The 25,468-nt window shown below is 39.2% G+C and overlaps 2 protein-coding genes across 11 annotated transcripts in view; one reads left to right on the forward strand and one right to left on the reverse strand.

Moving 5' to 3' along the window:
* LOC101052147 (ADP-ribosylation factor-like protein 2) overlaps positions 1 to 9,054 on the reverse strand; it is an 889,888-nt gene extending 880,834 nt beyond the window's left edge. For 4 of the 10 annotated variants that reach the window (XR_012516385.1, XR_012516386.1, XM_074394012.1 and 1 more), the window contains exon 1: positions 944 to 8,711. The gene's annotated coding sequence lies outside the window, so the exon portion shown is untranslated. The other 6 variants (XM_074394015.1, XM_039469090.2, XM_074394009.1 and 3 more) reach the window with 5 other exon arrangements.
* A 149-nt stretch (positions 9,055 to 9,203) lies between these two features.
* FBXO33 (F-box protein 33) overlaps positions 9,204 to 25,468 on the forward strand; it is a 47,208-nt gene continuing 30,943 nt past the window's right edge. Inside the window, exon 1 of the mRNA XM_039469396.2 lies at positions 9,204 to 9,811. Coding sequence (XP_039325330.1) covers positions 9,204 to 9,811 — 608 coding nt within the window. The remainder of the gene's footprint in view (positions 9,812 to 25,468) is intronic.

Below are 25,468 nucleotides of genomic sequence, written 5' to 3' on the forward strand. Positions count from 1 at the left end.
GGTGGGAGTGTAAATTAGTTCAACCATTGTGGAAAACAGTGCGGCGATTCCTCAAGGACCTAGAAACAGAAATTCCATTGGACCCAGCAATTCCATTACTGGGTATATATCCAAAGGATTATAAATCATTCTATTATAAAGACACATGCACATGTATGTTCACTGTGGCACCGCTGACAATAGCAAAGACCTGGAACCAACCCAAATGCCCATCAATGATAGACTAGACAAAGAAAATGTGACACATATACACCATGGAATACTACGTAGCCATAAAAAAACGAGTTTGTGTCCTTTGTAGGAACATGGATTAATCTGGAAACCATCATTCTCAGCAAACTGATTCGAGAACAGAAAATCAAACACTGCATGTTCTTACTCATAGGTGGGTATTGAACAATGAGAACACATGGACACAAGGAGGGGAGCATCACACTGGGGTCTGTTTTGGGGGACTAGGGGATGACAGTGTGGGATAGGGAGGTTGGGGAGAGATAACATGGGGAGAAATGCCAAATATATGTGACAGGGGGATGGAGGCAGCAAACCGCATTGCCATGTATGTACCTATGCAACAATCCTGCATGATCTGCACATGTACCCCAGAACCTTAGGTACAATAAAAAATAAAATAGATCTTCAGGTCTCCCTTTTACAGCAACTAGCAACCTTATTAATTAGAGCCCTTCTCATAAAAGGAAGAAAGGAAATATTAACTTTACACTTACCAAAGCAAATCATAAGACCCAAGTCCAACATTAATAATCATGGGGGAAAGTATGCTTTTTCCACAAAGGTGGGTAAAGGGAGAAAACATGAATATTTACAGAATAGTTATCTAATCTACTATAATCTAGCCAATTACAGACAAAAGCCTGTGACTGCTATGCAGCAAAAGCTGATGAATGTTAAGAACCAAGAGGCCAAGCATAGTGGCTCATACCTGTAATCCCAGCACTTTGGGAAGCTGAGGCAGGAAGATTACTCGAGGCCAGGAGTCCGAGACTAGCCTGATCAACATGGTGAAACCCCATCTCTACGAAAAATACAAAAAATAGCCAGGCATGGTGGCTAATCTCGCCTCAGTTTCCTGAGTCGCAGCTACTCAGGAGGCTGAGGCAAGAGAATTGCTCGAACCTGGATGGTAGAGGCTGCAATGAGCCAAAATCACATCACTGCACTCCAGCCTGGGCAACAGGGCAAAACTCCATCTCCAAAAAAATAAAACCTAAGAGAAAAACAAAATATTACAATTACCAAACACTGGTGGGAATATGGAAGAGGGAAACAGAATAATGTAACTGAACTAAGTCTTCACATTTCACAAAAAAAGGAGTAAACAGATGATGTCTAAAGTTAATCAGCCAAAAAGCACAGGTAGTGGCTGGGTGTAGTGTTCCACACATGTAATCCTTTCACTATGGTAGGCCAAGGTAGGAGGATTGCTTGAGTCCAGGAGTTGACGACACCGTCTCTACAAAAAAGATAAAAGTTAACCAGGTGTGGTGGTGCCTGCCTATAGTCCTAGCTAATTGGGAGTCTAAGGCAGTAAGACTGCTTGAGCTGGGAGGTTGAGGCTGCAGTGAGCCATGATCCCACCAATGGACTCCAGCCAGGGCAAGAGAGTAAGACCCTTTCTCAAAAAAAAAGAAAAAAGAAAAAAAAAGTATAGGTAAAGGTATATAATTTGAAATTACCTAAGAAGGAATCCAAATAGGAAAAGATGTCAAACTATCACTCTTTGCTGTCAATATAACTATGTACCTAGAAAACACCAAAGACTTCACCAAAAGGCTCCTGGAACTGATAAATGACTTTGGTAAAGCTTCAGGATACAAAATTAATGCACAAAAATCGGTAGCATTTCTATACATCAATAATGTTCAAGCTAAGAACCAAACCAAGAACATGATCCCATTTACAATAGCCACATACATACACACACACAAAAAAAAAAACCTAGAGACATATGTAACTAGGGAGGTGAAAGATCTCTACAAAGAGAACTACAAAACATTGCTGGAAAAAAAAATTATAAATGGCACAAACAAATGGAAAATTATTCTATGCGCATGGACTAGAAAATCAATATTGTTAAAATTGCCATATTGCCCAAAGCAATGTACAGATTCAACACAATTCTTAACAAACTGCCAATGTTATTTTTCACCCAATTGGAAAAAACTATTCTAAAATTCATATGGAACCAAAAAAGACCCTGAATAGTGAAAGCTATCCTAAGCAAAAAGAACAGAGCCAGAGGCATCACATTACCTGACCTCAAACTGTACTAAGGCTACAGTAACCAAAACAACGTAGTAATGATATAAAAACAGACACATAGACCAATGAACAGTAGAGAACCCAGAAATAAAGCCCCACTCCTACAGCCTTCTAACCCTTGACAAAGTTGACAAAAATAAGCAATGGAGAAAGGACTCCTTTATTCAATAAATAGTGCTATGCTAGATAGCTAGCCATATGCAAAAGAATTAAACTGGACCCCTACCTTTCACCATATACAAAGATTAACTCAAGATCGATGAAATATTTAAATGTAAGATCTCAAACTATAAGAATCCTAGAAGAAAACCTATGAAAAACCATTCTGGACATCAGCCTTGGGAAATAAATTATGACTAAGTCCTCAAAAGCAATTGTAACAAAAACAAAATCTGATGAGTAGGACCTAATTAAACTAAAGAGCTTTTGCACAGCAAACGAAATTATCAACAGAGTAAACAGACAACCTACAAAATGGGAGAAAATATTTGCAAATTATGCCACAAACAAAGATCTAATATCCAGTATCTATAAAGAGCTTAAACAACTGAACAAATGAAACAGGAATAACCCCATTCAAAAATGGGCAAAAGACATGAATAGACACTTCCCTACATAAAACATATAAGCAGCCAACAAACATATGAAACAACATTCCGTATCATTAACCATCAGAGAAATGCACATCTGAACCACCATGAGATACCTTCTGACAAAAGTCAGAATGGCTGTTATTAAAAAGTCAAAAAATAACAGATGTTGGCAAGGCTGCAGAGAAAAGAGAACACTTACACACTGTTAATGGAAATGTAAATTAGTTCAGCCACTGTGGAAAGCAATTTGGATATCTTCCAAAGAACTTAAAAGAAAAGTACTATTTGATCCAGCAACCCCATTACTGGGTATGTATCCAAAAGAAAAAATATCATTCTACCAAAAAGACATGCACACTCACATGTTCACCACAATACTATTCACAACAGCAAAGACATGGAATCAACCTAGATGCCCATCATGTGAATTGGATAAAGAAAATGTGGTACATATACACCATGGTATACCATATAGCCATTAAAAAGAACAAAAATTAGGTCCTTTGCAGCAACAAGGATGCAGCTGGAGGCCATTATCCTAAGTGAATTAATATAGGAACAGAAAACCAAATACCGAATGTTCTCACTTATAAGTGAGAGCTAAACACTGGGTACTCATGGATATAAACATGGCAACAATAGACACTGGGGACTGCTGGTGGGAAAGGGGAGGGAAGGGAACAAACGTTGGGGGGAAAAGAAAAATAAACTAAATTAAATAAAAGTACCTAATGAATCAAACACCAAAATGGTTAAAAATGTTGCTGAGGGTAGGCCTGACAATGGGAGGCAAGGGATGAAAATTTGTTGCCTTTCATCAACAGTACTTTTGTACTATACATTTTTTGTTACCATGGTCATGTATTACTCTTAAGAACAAAATGTAATGAATTTACTAGAAATTTCTTACTTATTGGTTAGATTTTAGAGACATGAGACTCTCCCTACATAAACTGAATACTATGGGAGAAATTCCATAAAGTTCAAGCGAAAAAAAAAATGCTTTATTTCCCTTGTGGTATGAAAGTATGAGTCCCCAATTAATATTCAATACAAATGAAGAATTGACTCACATTCCCAGAGAATTCAGTTAAGAGCTGATTCACCTACAGATAGGTCAAAATTTACTTAATATCTTGTAGTTTATAAAAATTCCTAATTTGAAAGAATTTATAAAATTTAGTTAAGTGATCTGTTGCTATTCACAAAATAAGGAATTAGCATGAATACAATCCACTAAAGAATGTATATGTACTGTGCAACGAAAGTAGAAAACAAACACTAATATATAGTCACATTATACAATAATTAACAGGCCACCAATTCTTCCTGACTATGGCAGACATCACAAATCAAATGATACATACTCCTTCCAGTAGAATGAGGACAACCTCGAAATCTTTCTTAACAGTACTTCTCATCCTCCAAAAATGATTAAAGTTGGGGTGTCAAGTGAAAGCCTTTGGCCTAGAGCAAGACAACATTCCAATTAATCCTACTATATGAAAATATTCACTTCATTACTCCTTTTCAGCACCTAATGGGATAAAAAGATATTCCAAATGATTAAATATTGAATTCTGCAATGAGAATATTGCAGTAATTAACCATGAATAATATATTTCTTCATGAAAAAGTCTTATAATTATTCAGCCAGTATGACCTGGAAAAGCTTGATGAGGATTCCAAAAAACTGTCGTACTCAGAGATGAAGAAAGTAATCTTAACTCCTGCTTTTAGTTTTTCATTCTTGTTCCTACATATCAAATGATACCTGTGGATGTCCTCAAAACTCCAGAAAGAGAAGGAAAAGAGTCAGTGCTTAAGCTGGTTAGGTTAAACAACCAAAGGAACCCAATTAAAATGACTATTTGGAGATTGTGCTTTTTTTTTTTGAGATGAAGTCTTGCTCTGTCACCGAGGCTGCAGTGCAGTGGCACGATCTCAGCTCACTGCAACCTCTGCCTCCCAGATTCAATTCCCCTGCCTCATCCTCCTAAGTAGCTGGGACCACAGGCACGCACCACCACACCTTGCTAATTTTTGTATTTTCAGTAGATACAGGGTTTCACCATGTTGGCCAGGCTAATCTCAAACTCCTTACCTCAGGCGACCCACCCACCTCAGCCTCTCAAAGTGCTGGGATCACAGGCATGAGCCACCATGCCCGGCCGAGACTGTGCCTCTTGAGTAACGGTCCTGTGAACTCCATTGTCAGATCCCACCTATAATCTAACCTGCACAACTCCAAGATCATTAGACAATTACTGATTTTAACTAGAAGTCAAGGAACTTTATTGGTTGAATCACCTGCATTAAACGTAACAATTAGTTTTCAATATGTACTTAAGCAATAAGGGCTATCTCTGAAAACACCAGTCCTCTTAAATAAAAGGGAAGAAATCAGTAATGCAATAAAAGAGGCATTCAAGTTAAACCTTTCTAATTCATTTTTTCTTTAACTAAATGGGATGGATGAGGGGGGAAAAAAAAAGCTCTGGAATTGGACTTAAAATGCAGGGATTAGCCAGGTGCCATGGTTCACGCCTGTAATCCCAGCACTTTGGGAGGCTGAGGTGGGTGGATCACAAGGTCAGGAAATGGAGACCATCCTGGCCAACACGGTGAAACTGTGTCTCTACTAAAAATACAAAAAATTAGCTGGGTGTGGCAGTGCACTCCTGTAGTCCCAGCTACTTGGGAGGCTGAGGCAGGAGAATTGCTTGAACCCAGGAGGCAGAGCCTGCAGTGCACCAAGATCGTGCCACTGCACTACATACAGCCTGGGCAACAGTGCAAGACTCCCTCTCAAAAAAAAAAAAATACAGGGAATAGCTAGCAGGCCTAGCCATAGAGACAAAAAATGGCCTCAGCCCACAGTTTTGAGAGCCTCGGTAAAGAGTTTGAAATCTGGTGTCCTGAAGACTAAATCAGGTTTTGTTACGTCCACAGAATATTTTTAATGTAAATAAATTGGCAATCGGAAAGTTCAACCTTTTTAAAAATGAGGATTTTAGTTCCTTTGGAAACCTAGAAAATCTGGAAACACAGAGCCCACTTTCCTACTTGTGTAAAGCATCCTGTAAGACACAAACTTTCCCTCTCCCTATATTGTCCAGGACCCAATTCTTCTCTCATTACATCTGTCTGATTCCTTTGAGATAGGAGCTATCTTTCCCTGCTTTACGAAGAGAGGTCTTGCACAATCAACTCATGAGTGGCTTGGTTAGAAAAAGTTGTGATATCAGCAACATGCTTCACTTGAGACTGACAAACCAATGACCTAGTCCTCTGGCATCTAGCTCAACAACACAGACTTCCCGCTCTACAGATGAATTCCTTTCAATCCCTCATTTCTTTTTACTGTGATATGATCCCCCTAGGAAGCACTTTAATCCATCAGACAAGGGTGCCAGGAATCGGGTCCCTAGATCTATTCTCCTAGTAGGCTCCAGTGCCTCTAGGTAATTTATGGATGCACGCTGACAGATAATTGGAAGGGTGTTTATGTCACCTCTACCTGTCAGCAATGTCTGAAACCCAGACATCATTCAGAAAGCAATATTTTTTTCAAAAAATATGAGAATTAGGCAATTTTTGTGTTTATTGGTAGTCTTAAACATCTTTTCATGATGCAGCTAAAATAAAATCTGTCATGGTTACTTTTTCTATTATAAAATTGCAAGTGATTCAGTACAATGAAAGTTAAATTTAACCCACAGAAAGTTGCCAAACTTAAGCAAAAATGGAAATAAAGCCATAGTAAAGATATATTTAAAATCCCAATTACCTAACTAGAAAAAACACTAAAGCTGGCATGCTAGAAAAGGAGAAATACAAAAATATTAAGTACTTAATTTATCTCTAAAAGAATTGATCGTAATAAATGTAACAAAAACAAAAGAACAGACCACTGACTTTTAACAGGCAGGCATATCAATCCGCCAGAGCACACATATCTACCTTCATGTGATAGTCCTATCCACCACTCGTTGCCTGGGTTTCAAATCCAAATAAGCATGGTGGTTGCTATAGTGACAATATGCCACATTTGGAACCTGGAACTTAGTATTACTAGGTACTTATAAGCTTCATAACGTCAGTACTTCCTCCCACACTCTGAATCATAGCTCAGATTTATAACTTCACAAAATGTAATTCCATTCTGTCCTGTATGAGTCAAATTTATTTTAGCAGTATAGAATACATGTCAAAAGAATCTAACATGCTAAATAGACATACTCAATATACATTCAATTGATTAATAGTAAACATACTAGCTTGATAAATTTTGTGCCATCATTGGAATCCACTGATTATTAAAATTGGGAGAGATTCACAGCTTACTAATTCTTTAGCTTACAGTTATTACAAACATAATTCCTACCACGCTTCATTTAATAAGAAAATTTGAAATCCTAAAATAACGAATTTCATTTATGGCAGATTGACATATTTTCATTTTACTCAGGAACCACTCCTAATAATTAAAGACTAATTATTGATGATGTCCAAGAAGAAGGTAACTTGTTTCTAGCAAAATGCTAAGGGAAAAAAATATCAATCTCAAATTAGAGTGTATTTCCAGAATATTGGAAAAAAGTCAGAGAACTGGAAACTCTCATACATTGCTGGTGGGAATGAAAAAATGATGCAGTCACTTTGGAAAAGTTTCCCAGTTTCTCGCAAAGTTGCATAGAACTCCCCTATGACCCATCACTTTCCTAGGTATCTACCCAAGACAAATTAAAACATATGTCCACACAGACTTGCACATGAATGGTCACAGCATTATTCATAACAGCCCAGAACTGGAAACAACCTAAATGTCTGTAAACTGGTAAACGTGTAGTGTCTCATCCTGCCGAACTCACGGCTGGGGTCGCCCTCTAAGTGTTTATTAAAATTAATAAGGTCTAATTACCTAAAACTCATGCAGACAGGGGCTCGGAGAAGAAACCTATCATAATTGGTAGTGAACGTCATATTGTTTGCAACCCTGTATGAGCAAGGCATTAAAGAAACATGAACGGAGAGCTTTGCCCTCAAAGTGTTAAAAACACCTAGAACATCTTGGTGTTTACCACAAAAGGAGTTTGTTCCAAAACCACAGCATCCCTAAAGCAACCCTCAATTATTATATAAAGAAGCAAACTCCCTAAAGCAACCTTCAATTATTACATAAAGTCATAAAGTCACTTAATCCTTTCTGACTTCAACACTCTTTGCAACCAGAGTTAACTTTGCAGGTTGTGAAGTTAGCGATCTGGTTTAAAAAACGTAAGTTAGGAGCACCAGGCTAAAAAAGAATTTTAAAAAATCAAAACTCTGTCATCACCGTGAACTTCTCTTCAACGAAAGCCTTAATCTCAGTACTGGGAACAGAAACCCTTTCTCAAGCCCTGGAGAAGAGGCTGGTTAACAACCTGCGGATCTCAGCCAATTTTTTACCAATTTTTTTTCTCTCCCTCTGAATCCAAAGGGTGGCGCTGTCCTCAATGCTTCCCCACACACCAGGGAGTGCGCGGAAGTCCACTAGCGTGGTCGGACCGAGGGGGCAGGTCCACTCGCGGCCTCCGCCCCGCCCCGCGCCGCTCCTCCTGGCCAAGCCCCCCGGAGTCAGCCCGCTAGTCCGCCCGCTTCCTCTCAGCGGCGCAATCTCGGGGAATTCTTAGAACTACTATGGGCAAGTGGGATGACTGAGAAAGACCCTACATGCCGCCACTTTCGCTCAGGGTCCTCAGCCCAAACTGAGAAACGTTTTACAGAGAAGCGTGACGACCTCTCGCACTAAGCAAGAGTGCCGCCACCTCCATCGACCGAGCGCCCAAATTAACGGACTTACAGATGTGACGGGGCGCAGTGGCCGCCGTAGGCGTAAGGGTTGCCCGTGCAGGCTCCAGCACCCCCCCAGCCCTGCCCCGTAGCCTGCGTGCGTCAGAGATCACGTGCCGCGTCTCCCGTCCCTACCGGCAATCAGGCGCTCCCCTCTTCCGGAAGTCGCGCCAGTGCGCGCCGGGCTCCTCCCACCAGCAGCGACGTCAAACTCAGCGCCTACCACTTGTCGGCCTCCGCCTACCGGCGCAGGGAGGGCTGCCTTTTCCTTACCGTATGCCTTGAGGCTTCCGGGCCGCTGAACTGTAGGAGAGAGGGTTTTGCGGTTACTGAGTGTGCCGGCCTCGGACGCATGTGAGTAGAGTTTGAGAAGACAAAGCCTGGCTCTGGGCAGGCCGCGCCCGCAGGGGCCTTTCCCCCTTTCCACAACTGGTGCTCTACTTGGTTCCGCCGAGACCCACGACGGTTCCGCCCCCTTCTTCCTTGTCATTGATGTTGTTGTTCTTGTCAGTGCCGCAGCCCCGACAGCCGGGAGCTCGAACCCGAGCCGGGGCCGCCCGGGTGGCGCGGTGGCGGCGGCGGCGGCGGCTGCGGCTGCAGCAGCTGCGACGGCTGCGGGGGCTGCTCCGGGGACTGCGGGGGCGGCCGGGAGCCGGCAGCCAGCGGCGGGGCCAGATGGCTCTGTGCGGGCAGGCGGCTGGCGCCGCGTCGCTGCCCAGCGAGCTAATCGTGCACATCTTCTCCTTCCTGCCGGTGCCCGACCGGCTGCGGGCCTCGGCCTCTTGTTCGCACTGGCGTGAGTGCCTCTTCTATCCGGCCCTCTGGCCCCAGCTCCGCATCTGCCTCCGCGTCTCGCCGGCGGAGCAGCCTCGGCTGGAATTCCTCATGCGCAAGTGCGGCTGGTTCGTGCGAGAGCTGCGTGTTGAGTTCGCCGCCGAGAACTACCTGAGCGGCTGCGGCCCGGGCGACGGAGGCGGCGTGGACACCGGGACTGGAGGGGAGGAAGTCGAGGCCCTGCAGCTCTCAGCTCGTTGGCTGGAAGTGCTGCGCACCTACTTGGAGCTGGTGCTGTGCGTGCTGGTCAGCATCCGGAACAACAGGTAGGCTTGCGGGGAGCCCCGCCCCGCCCGGTAACCGGGGGTCGCACCTTCCCTGCACCCCGACACGTATTCTGTGCGGAATAGGTGCCAGCTTCAGCGTTGTCTTCTTCAGTGACGGAGAGTGTTGGTCCTAACCAGGCGGTTTCCTCGAGCAGAAGGGCATAGCCGGACTCACGATGGTACTTTATAAACAGTGGTGGACGGGGTGTTTAACAGACACCACTTGTGGCGCCTTCCGAGCACTCATTCATCCTCTCGGTGGCCGTGGGATGGAGCTGACAGGCGCCGTCATTTACCATTTTATGGATGGGAGAGTTAAGGCTGGGAGGGTGAGGCCTGTGGGTGAGCCTTGGAAGAAACAAAACATACGTAACACGGGTTTTCTGCCTCTGAATCTGTCCGTTAGAAGTAGTTCATGGTGGGGAAAGGAGTAGGTACTCATAGGACGCTGCCTAAAAGATATTTTTTAACAGCCATTTTCATACCGGAATTAGTTTCAGCTAACTGAACGAGGCCCAAAGAGAAGAAGGAGTGTTCTTTTTTTTTTAAGGGATTGGGGAAGAAGTTCATCTTCAGGGTTGGAAGTCCCTCCCCATACACCACCACACTCAAACTTGTCCCCAGTAGTTCACCTAAAAGTAACAGTCAGGTAGAGAAGCGGGGCAGGCAACAGGCAGTTGGCCAGTGTCTGCAAAGGGTAAGCACATAACTCTTCTGGTTTTGCATCAGGACTTCACTGTAATTCTGGAACTAACACCCTATGTTCCGACCCAGTATCCATCCCAATCATTTTCTCCATCGCCACCTCCAAAACCCTATTAATTTAGATCTTCAGTATATACGTATTATAAACCTTACAGTAAAACACTTATTAGAAGAAAGTTTAAGTTCACAAAAGGAGCACCTTACGTAGGAATAATACTTCAGCAGTTTCACATTGTCTTATTTGAGCCTCTCAGTGACACTGAGAGGCAGGGCAATGATTAACATCCCTATTTTATAGAAAGGAAGCTGATTGTTTGTATGTGATTTGCACATTGTTGTACGGCATTGTTTTTCTCCAACAGCTTGTCCTTCTACAGTGAACACACTGAGTATTATGTTGAACAAGGTTGAGAGTCCCTGGTTTAATGCTAGGAGATACTTATAGGTACATGATATGGTTAGATGATAAATATATATGCCATTAATCTGTGTCTTAGTCCAGAAGTCAAAAGATAAGTATATATAACACCAAGTTGTATCTGGGACATGGCTCCATTATTTCAGTGGCCTGTGTGTTTCCCCAGCTTTTCACAAGACATTCCAATTCCTTACTTTGGTTTTATCTGGCAAGCAAGGCCATTGAAGCTAAAAGCAGGTCTTGATCAGGTTAGAGACTTTCTCAGAGTTGAATGTACGGCTAGAGGACCAGCTGACCCAAAAGTTGCAAAGTTTCAGTCAGTGAGCACTTACTAATGAGACCAAGGTTGAGGGTGAATTCAATAAGTGATTGCCAATTAGATTTTTCTGTTCTGAGATCAAATTGCACTTTTATGCAATCATCCAAAAAATGTGTGCCTTTAACCCAATTAAGAATAAGCCTTGAGCAGTGTCTAGTTATTTTTAAGTATTTTAATAACTGGTTGGTTGGATGGGTGGATAACATACAGGCAAAATGGAGATACTTCACATCTTCCTTGTGTAGCTTAATTCTCCTGTCTTTCTCTTCCTTACCCCTACAACTTTTATTAGCATCCCAATCTGCTTCTCCATAAGACCACCCATGCCTGCCCTTCTGGGTCAGCTATCACTTCTATGCACAAAACATCAGACCGTCATCTTTAATTTTAAGGTTTGTTTGTCATCTACTGTAAGCTTGGTGCTGTATGTCATGTTTCTTGGGTAGCATATTCATTCTGCATGTCTCAAAGTGTAGTGTAATTGCATGTTGTTTGTACTAATGATACATCACAGGGCTTTTAAAAATTCTGTTCATATGTTTGGAAATAATCTCATCTTTATTGTTCAAAGTGTTTTGAGATACTCTAGTGATATTGGAAAAGTTAATATGAATATTAAATCCATAAATAGGACTAATTTCCTTTAAATTTTAACAAATCTGAAAATGTTTTAAACCAAGTTGTTTATTCTATAGCTGTTAAAGCCTATCATTTCTTTCTATAATCACTCAAACTATAGACTTTGGACATTTGACAGTGCTCTTTACATTTCCAAATTAAATTTACAATGGTTTTGGTTTATGATTTCTGCCATTCTATAAGTAGAAAAGAGGGGGTGTGAATCATACCAGATCATAAGCATTCTGCTTCCAGGCTTTGTGCTGAATTCCTTTATACAGTTCATGCAATTCATTTTGTTTCGTTCCATTTATTTTCATGTCCCTCAGGAAAATAATTAAAAGTATAAACTTGAATTGTGGGACTTTTCAAGGGTACTGATCTTCTGAGAGGACAGTTGGCATTTTGCTTTGCTTGATTGCCGGGTTACATATGTACATGTGTCCTCACACTGATTATAGTTGCCATACCTATAGGTTTTAGGAACAACTAATGAGGATAAAGAATGTGCAGAAGTGCCTCTCTGAGGATAAAACACAGTCCTTCACGTTTTAGAAATTCTTTCTCTACAAGACACTAGGATACCTGTCTTCTTCATAAATAGTAAGAACAGAAATGCAGTAAGTAATCATTCAACTGTATTTTAGGTCACATAGGCTAAATTTCTTCTGCAGTTGTTCTGTAAGAAATTGTGCCTATAAGTGCAAAACAACAAATCTCTAAATGCATTTTTATCATTTAATCCATTTGTCAAGTTGAGTACTGCCTATTGAAATGCTGTATTTCAGTCTCTTTAGGAAAAAATCAAAGTTCATGGTCTCTAATGTTTATAATAATAGGTAATAGACTCAGTCACTAAAAATACCTGAACAGTAGCCATAGGCACATTGTCTTCATTGGTTTATGCTTTTATGGGCTGTATAAATGTTTTACATAAGCTTTTCTTGGGTGAAATGCTGTTGGGGCAGTACTGTTTTTTTGTTTTGTTTTTTTTTTTTAAGAATTCATATTGTTGGCCAGACGTGGTCACTCACAGGTGTAATATCAGCACTTTGGGAGGCCGAGACAGTGGATCATTTGAGGTTAGGAGTTCAAGACCAGCCTGGTCAACATGGCAAAACCCTATCTCTACTAAAAATACAAGATTTAGCCAGGCGTGGCAGCACATGCCTGTAATCCCAGCTACTCGGGAGGCTGAGGCAGTAAAATCACTTGAACCGGGAAGGTGAAAGTTGCAGTGAGCAGAGATCATGCTACTGCACTCCATCCTGAGCAACAGAGCGAGACTCCATGTCAAAAAAAAATTTTTGTAATGCATCTCTTAACACCAGGTTTTGTATAAGTTTGATTTTCTTTTTAAGATTTTAGGTAGAGCTCTAACTGCATGTATGTAAATTGACCATTTCATGACTCTGTCTGCTTGTATACTCTGTAAGTAAAAAAGGATCTATTAATGATACTTACATTTGGGTCTTGTTGATTTGGCATGCACAATGAAGACGAATCTTACCTTTGTAGTGTTTCCTACCAAGAAACAATAATAAAGCCATTTTAAAATATTTTGAGACATCAGTCTTCCTCTGTGACTCAGGACAGAGCAATCATGATCACAGCTCAGAGCAATCATGATCGTAGCTCACTGCACCCTCAAATTCCTGGGCTCAAGTGATCCTCCCACCCCAGCCTCCCTAGTGGCTAGGACTGCAGGCATGCATCACCATGCCTGGCTGATATATATTTTTTTAATTTTGTGTAAAGGCAGGGTTTCACTGCGTTGCCGCAGCTGGTCTCTAATGCCTGGCCTCATGTGATCCTCCCACCTGTGCCTCCTAAGGTACTGGGATTACAACTGTGAGCCCCTGCACCCTGCCTAAAAATGGATTTTAAAATGGGTTATAAATTCTTTGGACATTACAGATTGATACCTAAGATGGTAGAAAAAGCCTTGAAGGTATTATCTGCAACAATTTTTAGCCTTATTTTTCTTGAAATATTTCTCCAGTGGTAGTATAATGTGTATAACAATGTTTCAGTTCTGAGAGCTTAGTTTGTTATTGTTATTTATTTTAAAAAGCCCATTTACAGAATATATTAAAATACATTGAACCTGTGACCAATCTGCCCTGTTTAAGAGGTGGTTTCCTGCAGATAAGAGAGGTGGCACTGCATTCCCAACAGACTTCTTACCTAAAAACTGGCAAAGAGGTTCCTTAGGGATAGCATCAAGGTTATTGAGAAGGGAGGCTAAGGAAACTAACTTCCTGGAAGGTTGCTATGAGAGATTTTAGGACTGTTTATTCCGCAGCTTTATTGGCAACTGATAGATGGAATAGGGTATAAAACTCAAGGAAAAAAAAGTTAAAATTTTTCAACTGTGTTAAATAAGGCTGTTGAGCAGCTTTTGAGTGGAGTAATTAAATTATCTCCATTTTAATGTGTTGTTCGGATGTGGCCTTGGGAGAGTTCATCAAACTTGACCAATATATTTAGGAGCTAAAATGATAGTTACAGAAAATCTAGAGTTTTTTTCCTCCAATTATTGAGAGCCTACTATGTACCAAGCAGGGAAGACACACTTCTTGTTCTCTTGAAGTCATTCTAGAGGGGGAAGAAAGCAACAAGTAAAGGAAATAAAGATTATTTCAGGTTGTGAAACAAAAGAAAATCTGACAATAAAATAGAAGTATGTAATAGTGACCAGGTAGTAACATTAGATAAAGTCAGGGAAAACCTCTTTTAAGAAGGATATTTGAGCTGCAGCGTGAATGACAAGAGTTGCCCATCTGAAGATCTAAGCAGTAGCATTCCACACACAATAAACCGTAAGCACTAAGGTTTTCAGCCACACAAATTTTTGGTGTGTTTGAGCAGTAGAAAAGAAAGTGTGATAGAGCCATGGCAAGTGAGGATGAAAGTAGTGCCATGATGAGTTCTGAGAAGTAGAGGGAGGAAGGATCGGGATTAGGTAGGCTTATCGAATGAAATTTGGAATCTATTCTAAAGAATAGAAAAAGTCATTGAAAAAAATTTTAAGGACAAGAATAATGTGATACACACTTTTAAGACAGTCACTCTGGCCGTTTTATGAGCTACTTAGGGAGCAAGAGAGAAAGTAGTGAGACAAGTTGGGAAGCTTTTGCTACAATCTAAGCAAGAGATGATAGTAGCTTGAACTATGATGGGAGACAGTAGAGATTAAAAATTGTGGATGGATTTTGGAAGTATAGCCCAGAGTACTCACCAGTTGGATGTGGTATAAGAGAAAAGGAAAAAAAATATATTTTTCATTATTTCTTTCTCACTCAATTTTCTTGTCCTTATTACTGTTAAAATTGTATTTTAATAGCATGTTAAATAAACTTAAATGTTCATTTTATTTAAATATACCTTTTGTGTTTAACCTTTGGGAGTTGGGGATGGTAGTAATTCTTAGATTGGGGGATGGTAATTCTTAGATGGAATTGTAAGTTCTGAGAAATAACTTCCGGTTAGTAGGTCCTAATGAAACTAATAAGGGATACTGTTTTAGGCCAGTGACTTATTTCTGGGCTCTAATGTTGTGCTGTCGAATATGGCAGCCACTAGCTACATAATAGCTATTTAAATTTTAAATAAATGAAATTAAAGATCTCATTAGTTCCACTAGCCACATTTCAAGTGCTCAATAGGCACATGTGGCTAGTGACTACTATATTGTATAGCATTGAACAGAAAATTTTCATTTATAGAAGAAAGCTCGACTGGACAACACATCTCTAAACTGTTTGTGTTTGTTTGACTTGGCTATGACTCTTCATTAGCATTTTTAAGGAAAGGAAATAATTTTATTAAAAGATTATAATGTGGATGCTAAAACGTGATACTGAAAGTGGACTAAGAAGAATAGAACTAGCTAGAGAGAATTTCATGCATTAATGGTGGATTATTTTAGCTTTTATTTTAAAAAGGAAAAAATTATATTATGATCTTTTATGGCATTGAAAAAGATTTTAATGTTATTAAGAGCATCTTTTTGAAGAACCAAGTTGTTTTATATTTTCTGTTTCCATAACTAATTTTTCTGAGCTGTAATAACTCTAATATAAGGTGACTCTAGTTTACATTTTTCCATTGTTCCTATGTATTAGATTAAAGAAATGATTTTGGACCCTTTAGAATGAAAAGAAACTTACCAAAGTTACTACCATAGATGAAGTGCCCCAATTCTGACCCACAGAAGAGAGAACAAGGTCATCAGGCCTGATACCTCAAGCATCGGGTCACAGTTGTGCTAAACAGTCCCGACAGGAGTCTGAGAAGAATAAGACAATCAAAAATCATGATGGTTTTTTAATTCTTAAGGAAATTCCTGTGCAACATAGAGAACAAGATGTCTCATTTCAGTGGAATTTTAATACGCTTTTTTTTTTTTGAGACGGAGTCTCGCTCTGTTGCCAGGCTGGAGTGCAGTGGTGCGATCTTGGCCAACTCCCTGGTCCCAGCTACCCTTCCTCAGCCTCCCGAGTACCTGGGATTACAGGCATGCGTCACCACGCCCAGCTAATTTTTGTATTTTTAGTATGGGGTTTCACCATGTTGGCCAGGATGGTCTTGATCTCTTGACCTCGCGATCCACTCACCTTGGCCTCCCAAAGTGCTGGAATTACAGGCAGGAGCCACCGCATCTGGCCTTAATATACATATTTAAGTTATACATTTGTATTTTCTGTTTCCATAGCTAATTAGACTTAGCTGTATTAACTCTAATATAAGGTAGCTGCATTCTGCGGTTTTCCACTGCTCCTACATCAGAGAAATAACTGAGAATGGGATTTTTAGTTTTCTAGGAATATATGTTGTTTTAGAGGGATTCCTAATGTAAAATGTAACTGAAAACTGGTCCGCACCCTAAATTTGTGGTGTATGAGATGTAGCTAAATAGACTTTAATTTTTATTATGAACTAAGGTAAATATACTATTCAACAAATATTTTTGAATGCCAGACCCTGATTTAGTATTTGGAGATAGAGCAGTAATCAAAAGGCCCTGCTATCATAGAGCTTTTTCTTGTGGAAAAGAAGACAGATAACACATTAAGTGAAATTATAGTATCTCAGTTGGTAATACATGCTACAAAGAAATATAAAGCAGTGAAGGGAGATGGGAATGGTGGACTTAGGAGTGTTGCTATTTAAAATAGGGAAGTTAAGGAGCGTCTCAACTGCTGAAGTGGTATTTGAAGGTAGAGAGGGAGCAAGCCATGTGCATCTTTGGGGCACGTGATTCCAGACAGCAGTAGCAGTAAGTGGAGTAGCTCTGCAGTGCAAGTACGGCTGGCATGTTTTAGAGCCAGCATGGTGAAAACCATTATTTTAAGCTAACACAGAAACAGAAAACCCAATACCACATGTTCTCACAAGTGGGAGGTAAACATTGAGTACACATGGTTATAAAAATAGAAACAATAGACACTGGTAAATATATGAGTGGAGAGGGAGGCAGGAAGGTAAGGGTTGGACACTATGCTCACTACCTGAGTGATAGATTTATTTATACCTCAGACCTCAGCATCACACCATATACCTTTGTAACAAACCTGTACATGTACCTCCTGATTGTAAAATAAAAATTATTTTAATTTTTTAAAAAGAAATAGGACATTGCTAGAACTGTAGAAGCTCTCCTTGTTCCCCCTACCAGTTACCACTCCCTTACCTTAAAGGTAACCATTATCCTAACTGCTAATACCATGGCTTAGTTCTGCCTCTTTTTTGATACCATATCAGTGAGATTATACAGTATGTTATCTTTAGAGTCTGACTGCTTTTGCTCAATGTTGTATGTCTGAGACCTCACCATTATGGTTGTTAATTAATTTTCATTGATGAATAGACCATAATTTATCCTATTGCTGACTGACATTTGAATTGTTTCCAATTTTCATATTTAATGAGCATTGTTGCTATCTGTGTACATATGTGTGCACTTCTTTTTGATGCATTAATGTAGACATTCATGTTGGACTTATACTCTAGGAATGAAATTTCTAAATCATAACATATACATATGCTCAGCTTTAATAGAAATAACCAAAAAGCTTTTTAACATGGGTTGTCCATTTGTTTCTCTCGTCAGTAATATATATGAGTTCCAGTTTTTCTAGTCTTACTAACGTGTTAGCAAGTGTCAGTGTTTTTAATTCAAGTGAATTATATTGTACTTTTAATTTGTATTTCTCTAATAACTTTTTATATGTCCTAAATAAGACCTTTGATAATTGTGGTTATTACAAAATTCTCCCCCTTTCATTATATGAAGGATTTTTTAATATTCAGAAGTTTTTAATTTTAAAAAAATCCAGTTTATCATTTTGTTCCTTTATAGGTAGAGATTTTTGTGATCTACTGAAACAAAAACTTTGTTAGAAAAAAATCTGCAAAGTCAAGAAAATTACTCTCTTACATCACCATTTAGAAGCTTTATTATTTTATGCTCTACCTGGCAATAAATTTTTAGGAAGGGTGAAAAGAGAAAAAGACACAGCATGGAAAGCAATCAGATGTCAAAGAGGTCAGCCAGGTAAGGGAGAAAGTGATATGGAAATCTGTAGGCACTTGTGAGGCTTTTGTAAGGACTTTGACTTTTACTCTTAGATGAGGTACCATCAGAGGGTTTTGAGCTAAGCAGTGATGTGATCCGACATTTCAAAAGGATCAGTATGGATACTGTGTTGGGAATAGCTTGTATTAGGGCAAGGGTAGAAGCAAGGTCCGCCTCCAAGTTCAAGCGATTCTCCTGCCTCAGTCTCCCAAGTAGCTGGGACTACAGGCGCACACCACCATGTTTGACTAATTTTTGTATTTTTAGTAAAGACGGGGTTTCACCATGTTGCCCAGGGGGTGTCAAACTCCGGAGCTCAGGCAATCCACCTACCTCAGCCTCCCAAGGTGCTGAGATTATAAGCATGAGCCACTGCACCCAGCCTGTATTTTTATCTGAACGTTTTCTAGAAGTGGAATAGAGTACAAAAAGTTAGATATGATGTTCTAACATTATAATGCCCTTCTAATTGCTATTCCGTAAATATGCCTAAAAATACTTTTCTCCTTTTTGGTTGTTCTTATCGTGTGTGTGTGTGTGTGTGTGTGTGTGTGTGTGTGTGTCTGTATGTCTGATTTGTACTCTCAAACAGCTGGAGTTAATTTCCTGAAAACATTACTTACCTTTGGTGTTGAACTCCTTTACCACCAAGTACTCCTACACTACCAACTAGTGCCCTGTTCATATAGCGTTACATAAATTTTGGTTAGTCTATTTAATTGCCCCCAGAAACTTCCTGGTCCTTCTTAACTGTGGTCATTTGAAATCTTCATTTTTCTTCTTTTTTCTCTTTCACTTTTATGCTTTGTATAAACTCATTACTCAGTGAAATTTGCCTAGGTCTAACCTTCATATGAGCTGTGGATTTATATGAAGTCTGTATGTGGTAGGACTGAGCAGAAAGGAAGAAGCCATTGGTACTCCTCGTGAGAATTTTTCCCTCCTTTTGCATCCAAATCACTGGTCTAATCACCTGTGACACTAGGCAGAGGTAAATATGTTTTTCCATGCAGATGTTCATCATGTATACTCCTTAAGTTGCCCAAAAAACGGGAGGAAATAAGGGCCCAAGTTGGGCTACCTTTTAATCTGGTTTGTTGCTGTTAACTTCAAAAATGAATCCTACTTTTCAAATCCTCAAAAGGACAATTTTTGTTCAAGGAAAAGAAGAAACATAGTCACCTGAGGCAAGAGTCTTTGATCTTAACCCTGCCTTGTCAAGCCACAAACCTTCACACCAATGTCCTATTAAAATCCACACATATACCACAGGAGTCACACCAGGGTCACAGGGCTGGGTAAAGCCATTCATAGTGCCAGGCTTCAGAGGGCTGAATAGTTGTGTTCTTGACATCCCCTAAAATCCTAAACCTAACTTTCCTATATTAACAGCAGTCAGCAACTCTTGGAGTTAGGCTTCTTTATTATTTATATTTTACAGATGGTGGAACTGAAACACAAAGTAGTTAAGTGAAATTATTAGGGTTACACAATTAGAGAAGTGACTGTCTTGTTTTCTAATTTTACTTGTGAAATGTTTAACACACATAAAAACTAGACACATGAACCCGCATTAATACCATCACCCAGATTCAGTAATTTAAAGATTTTACCACATTTGCTTGCTTTCTTCTTTACTAAAGTATTTTAAACCAAATCCCAGATATCATTACCATTTTACCTTTTACAGTAAAAGTATGAAGCTCTTCAAATTATGGACATTTCTTGCCAGACATAGGCGATGGGGATGGAGGCAGCAAACCACATTGCCATGTATGTACCTGGGCAATGATACTGCATGTTCTTCACATTTACCCCAAAACCTAAAGTGCAATAAAATTTAATTTAATTTAATTTAAAAATTACCAACATTTCTATATATAACCACAATACCATTGATAAGTTATCAGTAATTCCTTAGTATCATCTGATTTTTAAAAACAGGCTTATTTTTAAAATGTTTATTTCTACTCCAAGATCTAATAAGCCCATGGACATGTACAACGTAACCAGCATAACTTTTCCTGTCATTGTCACACAGTACACATATTTTAGTAATTAAATAGGCAAAGAGTAAGAGAGCAGTCTGTAGGCTGTTTCTAAGTTGTAAATGCTTAAGGATGTGCTTTAGCGGTAGATCTGGTACTCATCACTTTTAAAAATACTGTTAAATAACAAAATTAACAAGAAGAAATTCATTCATTTTTGATAATAGTATATGGCCTTTTGCATGCTTTAGAAAGATTATCAGGCACTGTTTATGATTTTGTGATATTTCACAACACATTTTAGGATTTACATAGGGATTAGTAAATAGGCTATATCTTAATAATACCTTAGGAATCAAAGTACATTAATTTGAAGAATTAAGATGAAAGGAAAACCTTCTAGCCAACTGTAATTTTTCCAGTATTTTTTGTCACGTCTTTTAAGCAAGTGTTATTTGTGGATATTCTGCAGGAAATAACCCTGTTGATTTCTTGAGTTCACTTGCTATTCAACAATAAATAAATGAATGAATAAATAAATTAAACTCAGGTTACTGAGTTCACCTTAATTAAAAGGATTATGTTGCACAGATCCCTTATTTATTACTGGTATCGTCTCCTGGCCTCAAAATGAGGCATCTTTTTATTACCGCAGGTCAGTAGGTTCTATTCCAGTATTGCTGCCGGATGTTCTTTTCAGTCTCTTTTTTACCATCTGAAACAATAATGAGCCACCTGGAGGCTATATGCAGTTTCCTTGGCCTTACCATGTAGTCTGTAATCTAATTTCAAAACAATGTATTTGAAAGCTGCCATTGAGTTGTCATTTTTTTTTGGTTTTTCTAACTTTTAAAGTTAATTATTGTTTTCTGTATCACTTAATAAATTTTCATTTTGAATTGAAAAATAAGTATCTAAAAGCTTTTTTTGCAAATGTTCATCTTATACTGCTCTAAAATATGTGAGCAATAATTTTTCCTATCACTTGAATAAAACCATTGTATTCAAGTACCTGGTTTAATTATAAGAAACATCACTAAGTGGAAGTTAAAACCTCAATTTTCTACCTTGCTGTACTTTAACTAGTGTTGTAATCTGTGACAAGTCACTTCAGTTTCTTCATCTACAACAGGAGAGGAATGAATTTTATAATCCCACAAATCTTTCTGGCTTTAAAAGTATATCTCTCGTTACATATGTAGGGAAAGTTTGTGCATATATTGTGTACCATACTGTAGAGGGATTATTACCATTTCATTGCTGCAATTAGAATTATTGTTCAGTATCCCTTGAATGGCATATTTCTAACATTGCTAGAACATTTTAAATTAATGTATGGCTGGAACTATTCCAGAGATTGTCTTCACATTAACTTGTTAAATTTTACTGTGATGCAGTTTGTTACTTTTTAAAATGATTCTAGAGTAAATTAAGTTCTTGTGAACTTAAAGGCTATGTAAAGCTAATTTAACATTTTTTCTGAATTCTTAAGTAATATGTGTTTGTAATAATAGAAAATTTGAAAATTAAAAAAAAAAGTACACCAGATGTGATCACTGGTAAAATGTGATGCATCCTTCTACAGAATTGGAATAACAGTCTATGTATGGTTTTATACTGTTTCCATTAATTATATCATGCATTTTTTCACATAATCAAAAATCTTGTCATAAGGGCAAGATGGCAGAGTAGGAAGTCCTAGCGTTTGCTCTTCCATAGAAACATCAAGATAACAATACTTGTACTAAAATACCTTTATAAAAAATACAGAATCCAGTTAATCCTTTGTAGCACCCCAGCCAAGTACATAACTGAGAAAATTCACACCATGATGGGTAAGGAGAGCAAATTCACTTTGCCCACATCAGCTTCTCCCCCAAACTAGCTTAGTTCAGAGCCAAGAACCCATGACTTGTCCCACATTGGGAAAGGAAAGCATGGAGCTTGCACTTGGCCATCTGGCCTCCTGGCATTTCAGTGCACCCCTGCCAATTTCTGTCTCACCTTATATCCAGTGCTGAAAAACTGGTAGAGCCTAGATGCCTAGAACAACTGAAAACAAAAGAAGAGTGAGTGGCCCCCTACAGCTGGCACTGTTCTGCAAGATTGGGGAATGGCTCAGAACAGAGGTTTTCTCTTTAAGAGGAAATTAAGTGAACCTTGTCTCTAGCCTTTAGTGCGGTACCCAAAGAGCTGGTTTCCATCTCAATTCATGCCACATACTAAAGGACTGATGGAGCCTGGATGCCTAGGACAGCTAGGAATAAAGGGAAACAGGTGGGTGCCCCCTGCAGCAAACACTACTCTGTGAGACAGTTTCTTCAAAGGTACAGACAACAATGCAACCATATAAGAAACATGGAAAATCAAGAAAATATGACACAATCTAAGGAAAAAAATAATTCTTTAGTAACCAGTTTGAATAAAAACAAAATGTGAATGTATTAATTACCTGCAAAGAATTTAAATTAATCTTCTTTTTTTTTATTATTACTTGTACTTTAAGCTCTGGTGTACATGTGCACATCCCACAGGGTTATTGCATAGGTACACACATGCTATGGTGGTTTGTAGTCTCTGTCCTCCCATTGCCTACATCAGGCATTTCTCCCAGTGTTTTCCCTCCCCAGCTTCCCCACCCCCTACTGTCCCTCCCCTAACAGCCCCCCACCCCCCAGCATACCCCAGTGTGTGATGTTCCCCTTCCTATGCCTATGTGTTCTTGTTTTTCAACACCCGCCTATGAGTGAGAACATGCAGTGTTTGGTTTTCTGTTCTTGTGTCAGTTTGCTGCGAATGATGGTTTCCAGATTCATCCATGTCCCTACAAAGGACACGAACTCGTCGTTTTTTTATGGCTGCATAGTATTCCATGGTGTATATATGTGCCACATTTTCTTTGTCCAGTCTGTCATTGATGGGCATTTGGGTTGGTTCCAAGTCTTTACTATTGTAAACAATGCCACAGTGAGCATATGTGTGCATGTGTCTTTATAATACAACGATTTCTAATCCTTTGGGTATATACCCAGTAATGGGATTGCTGGGTCAAATGGAGTTTCTATTTCTAGATCCTCGAGGAATCACCACAATGTCTTTCACAATGGTTGAACTTATTTACACTCCCACCAACAGTGTAAAAGTGTTCCTTTTCTTCCGCATCCTCTCGAGCATGTTGTCTCCAGATTTTTTAATGAACGCCATTCGAACTGGCATGAGATGGTATCTCAATGCGGTTTTGATTTGCATTTCTCTAATGGCCAGTGATGATTAGCATTTTTTTTATGTTTGCTGGCCCCCTAAATGTCTTCTTTTGAGTGTCTGTTCATATGCTTTGCCCACATTTTGATGGGTTGTGTGTTTTTTCTTGTAAATCTGCTTTAGTTCTTTGTAGATTCTGGATAGTAGCCCTTTGTCAGATGGGTAGTTTGCAAAAATTTTTTTCCCATTCTATTGGTTGCCGGTTCACTCAAATGATAGTTTCTTTTGCTCTGCAGAAACTCTTAAGTTTAATTAGATACCATTTGTCTATTTTGATTTTTGTAGTCATTGCTATTGGCGTTGTAGTCATTAAGTCCTTGCCTGTGCCTATGTCCTGAATGCTATTGCCTAGGTGTACTTCTAGGGTTTTAATAGTGTTAGGTCTTATGTTTAAATCTTTAATCCGTTTGGAGTTAATTTTAGAATAAGGAGTAAGAAAGGAATCCAGTTTCTGTTTTATTCATATGGCTAGACAGTTTTCCCAACACCATTTATTGAACAGGGAATCCTTTCCCCATTGCCTATTTTTGTCAGGTTTGTCAAAGATCAGATAGTTGTAAATGTGTTGCTTCCGGAACCTCTGTTCTGTTGCATTGGTCTGTATCTCTCTTTTGGTACCAGTACCATGCTGTTTTGATTTAATGTAGCCTTGTAGTGTAATTTGAAGTGAGGTGGCGTGATGCTTCCAGCTTTGTTCTTTTTGCTTAGGATTATTTTGGCTATGTGGGCTCTCTTTTGGTTCCATAGGAAGTTTGAAGTGATTTTTTCCAGTTCTGTGAAGAAGGTTGATGGTAGCTTGATGGGGATAGCATTGAATCTGTAAATTACCTTGGGCAATATGGCCATTTTCACTATATTGATTCTTCCTAACCATGAGCATGGAATGTTTTTCCATCTCTTTCAGTCCTCTCTCATTTCCTTGAGCAGTGGTTTGCAGTTCTCCTTGAAGAGGTCTTTAACATCCTTTGTTAGTTGTATTCCTAGGTACTTTTTTCTCTTTGTAGCAATTGTGAATGGGAGTTCGCTCATGACCTGGCTCTCTGTTTGTCTGTTATTGATGTATAGGAATGTTGCAGTTTCCGCACATTGATTTTGTATGCTGAGACTTTGCTGAAGTTGCTTATCAGCTTAAGGAAGTTTTGGGCTGAGATGATAGGGTTTTCTAAATATATGATCATACCATCTGCAAATAGAGACAGTTTCACTTCCTCTTTTCCTAATTAAATACCCTTTTTTTTTTTTTTTTTTTTTTTGCCTGATTGCTCTGGCTAGAACTTCCAATACTATATTGAATAGGAGTGGTGACAGAGGGCATCCTTGTCTAGTGCCAGATTTTAAAGGGAATGCTTACGGTTTTTGCCCATTCAGTATGATAATTGGCTGTGGGTTTGTCATAAATAGCTTTTATTATTTTGAGATACGTTCCGTCGATACCTAGTTTATTCAGAGTTTTTAGCATAAAATGCTGTTGAAATTTGTCAAAGGCCTTCTTCGCATCAATTGAGATAATCATGTGGTTTTTGTCTTTGGTTCTGTTTATCTGGTGAATTATGTTTATAGACTTGCATATGTTGAACCAGCCTTGCATCCCCAGGATGAAGCCTACTTGATCGTGATGGATAAGCTTTTTGATGTGCTGTTGCAGTTGGGTTGCCGGTATTTTATTGAAGATTTTTGCATCTGTGTTCATCATCGATACTGACCTGAAGTTTTCTTTTTTTGTTGTGTCTCTGCCGGGTTTTGGTATCAGGATGATGTTGGTCTCATA

The sequence above is a fragment of the Saimiri boliviensis genome, chromosome 2 (assembly GCF_048565385.1).
Source record: "Saimiri boliviensis isolate mSaiBol1 chromosome 2, mSaiBol1.pri, whole genome shotgun sequence".
In the NCBI taxonomy this organism is placed as follows: domain Eukaryota; kingdom Metazoa; phylum Chordata; class Mammalia; order Primates; family Cebidae; genus Saimiri; species Saimiri boliviensis.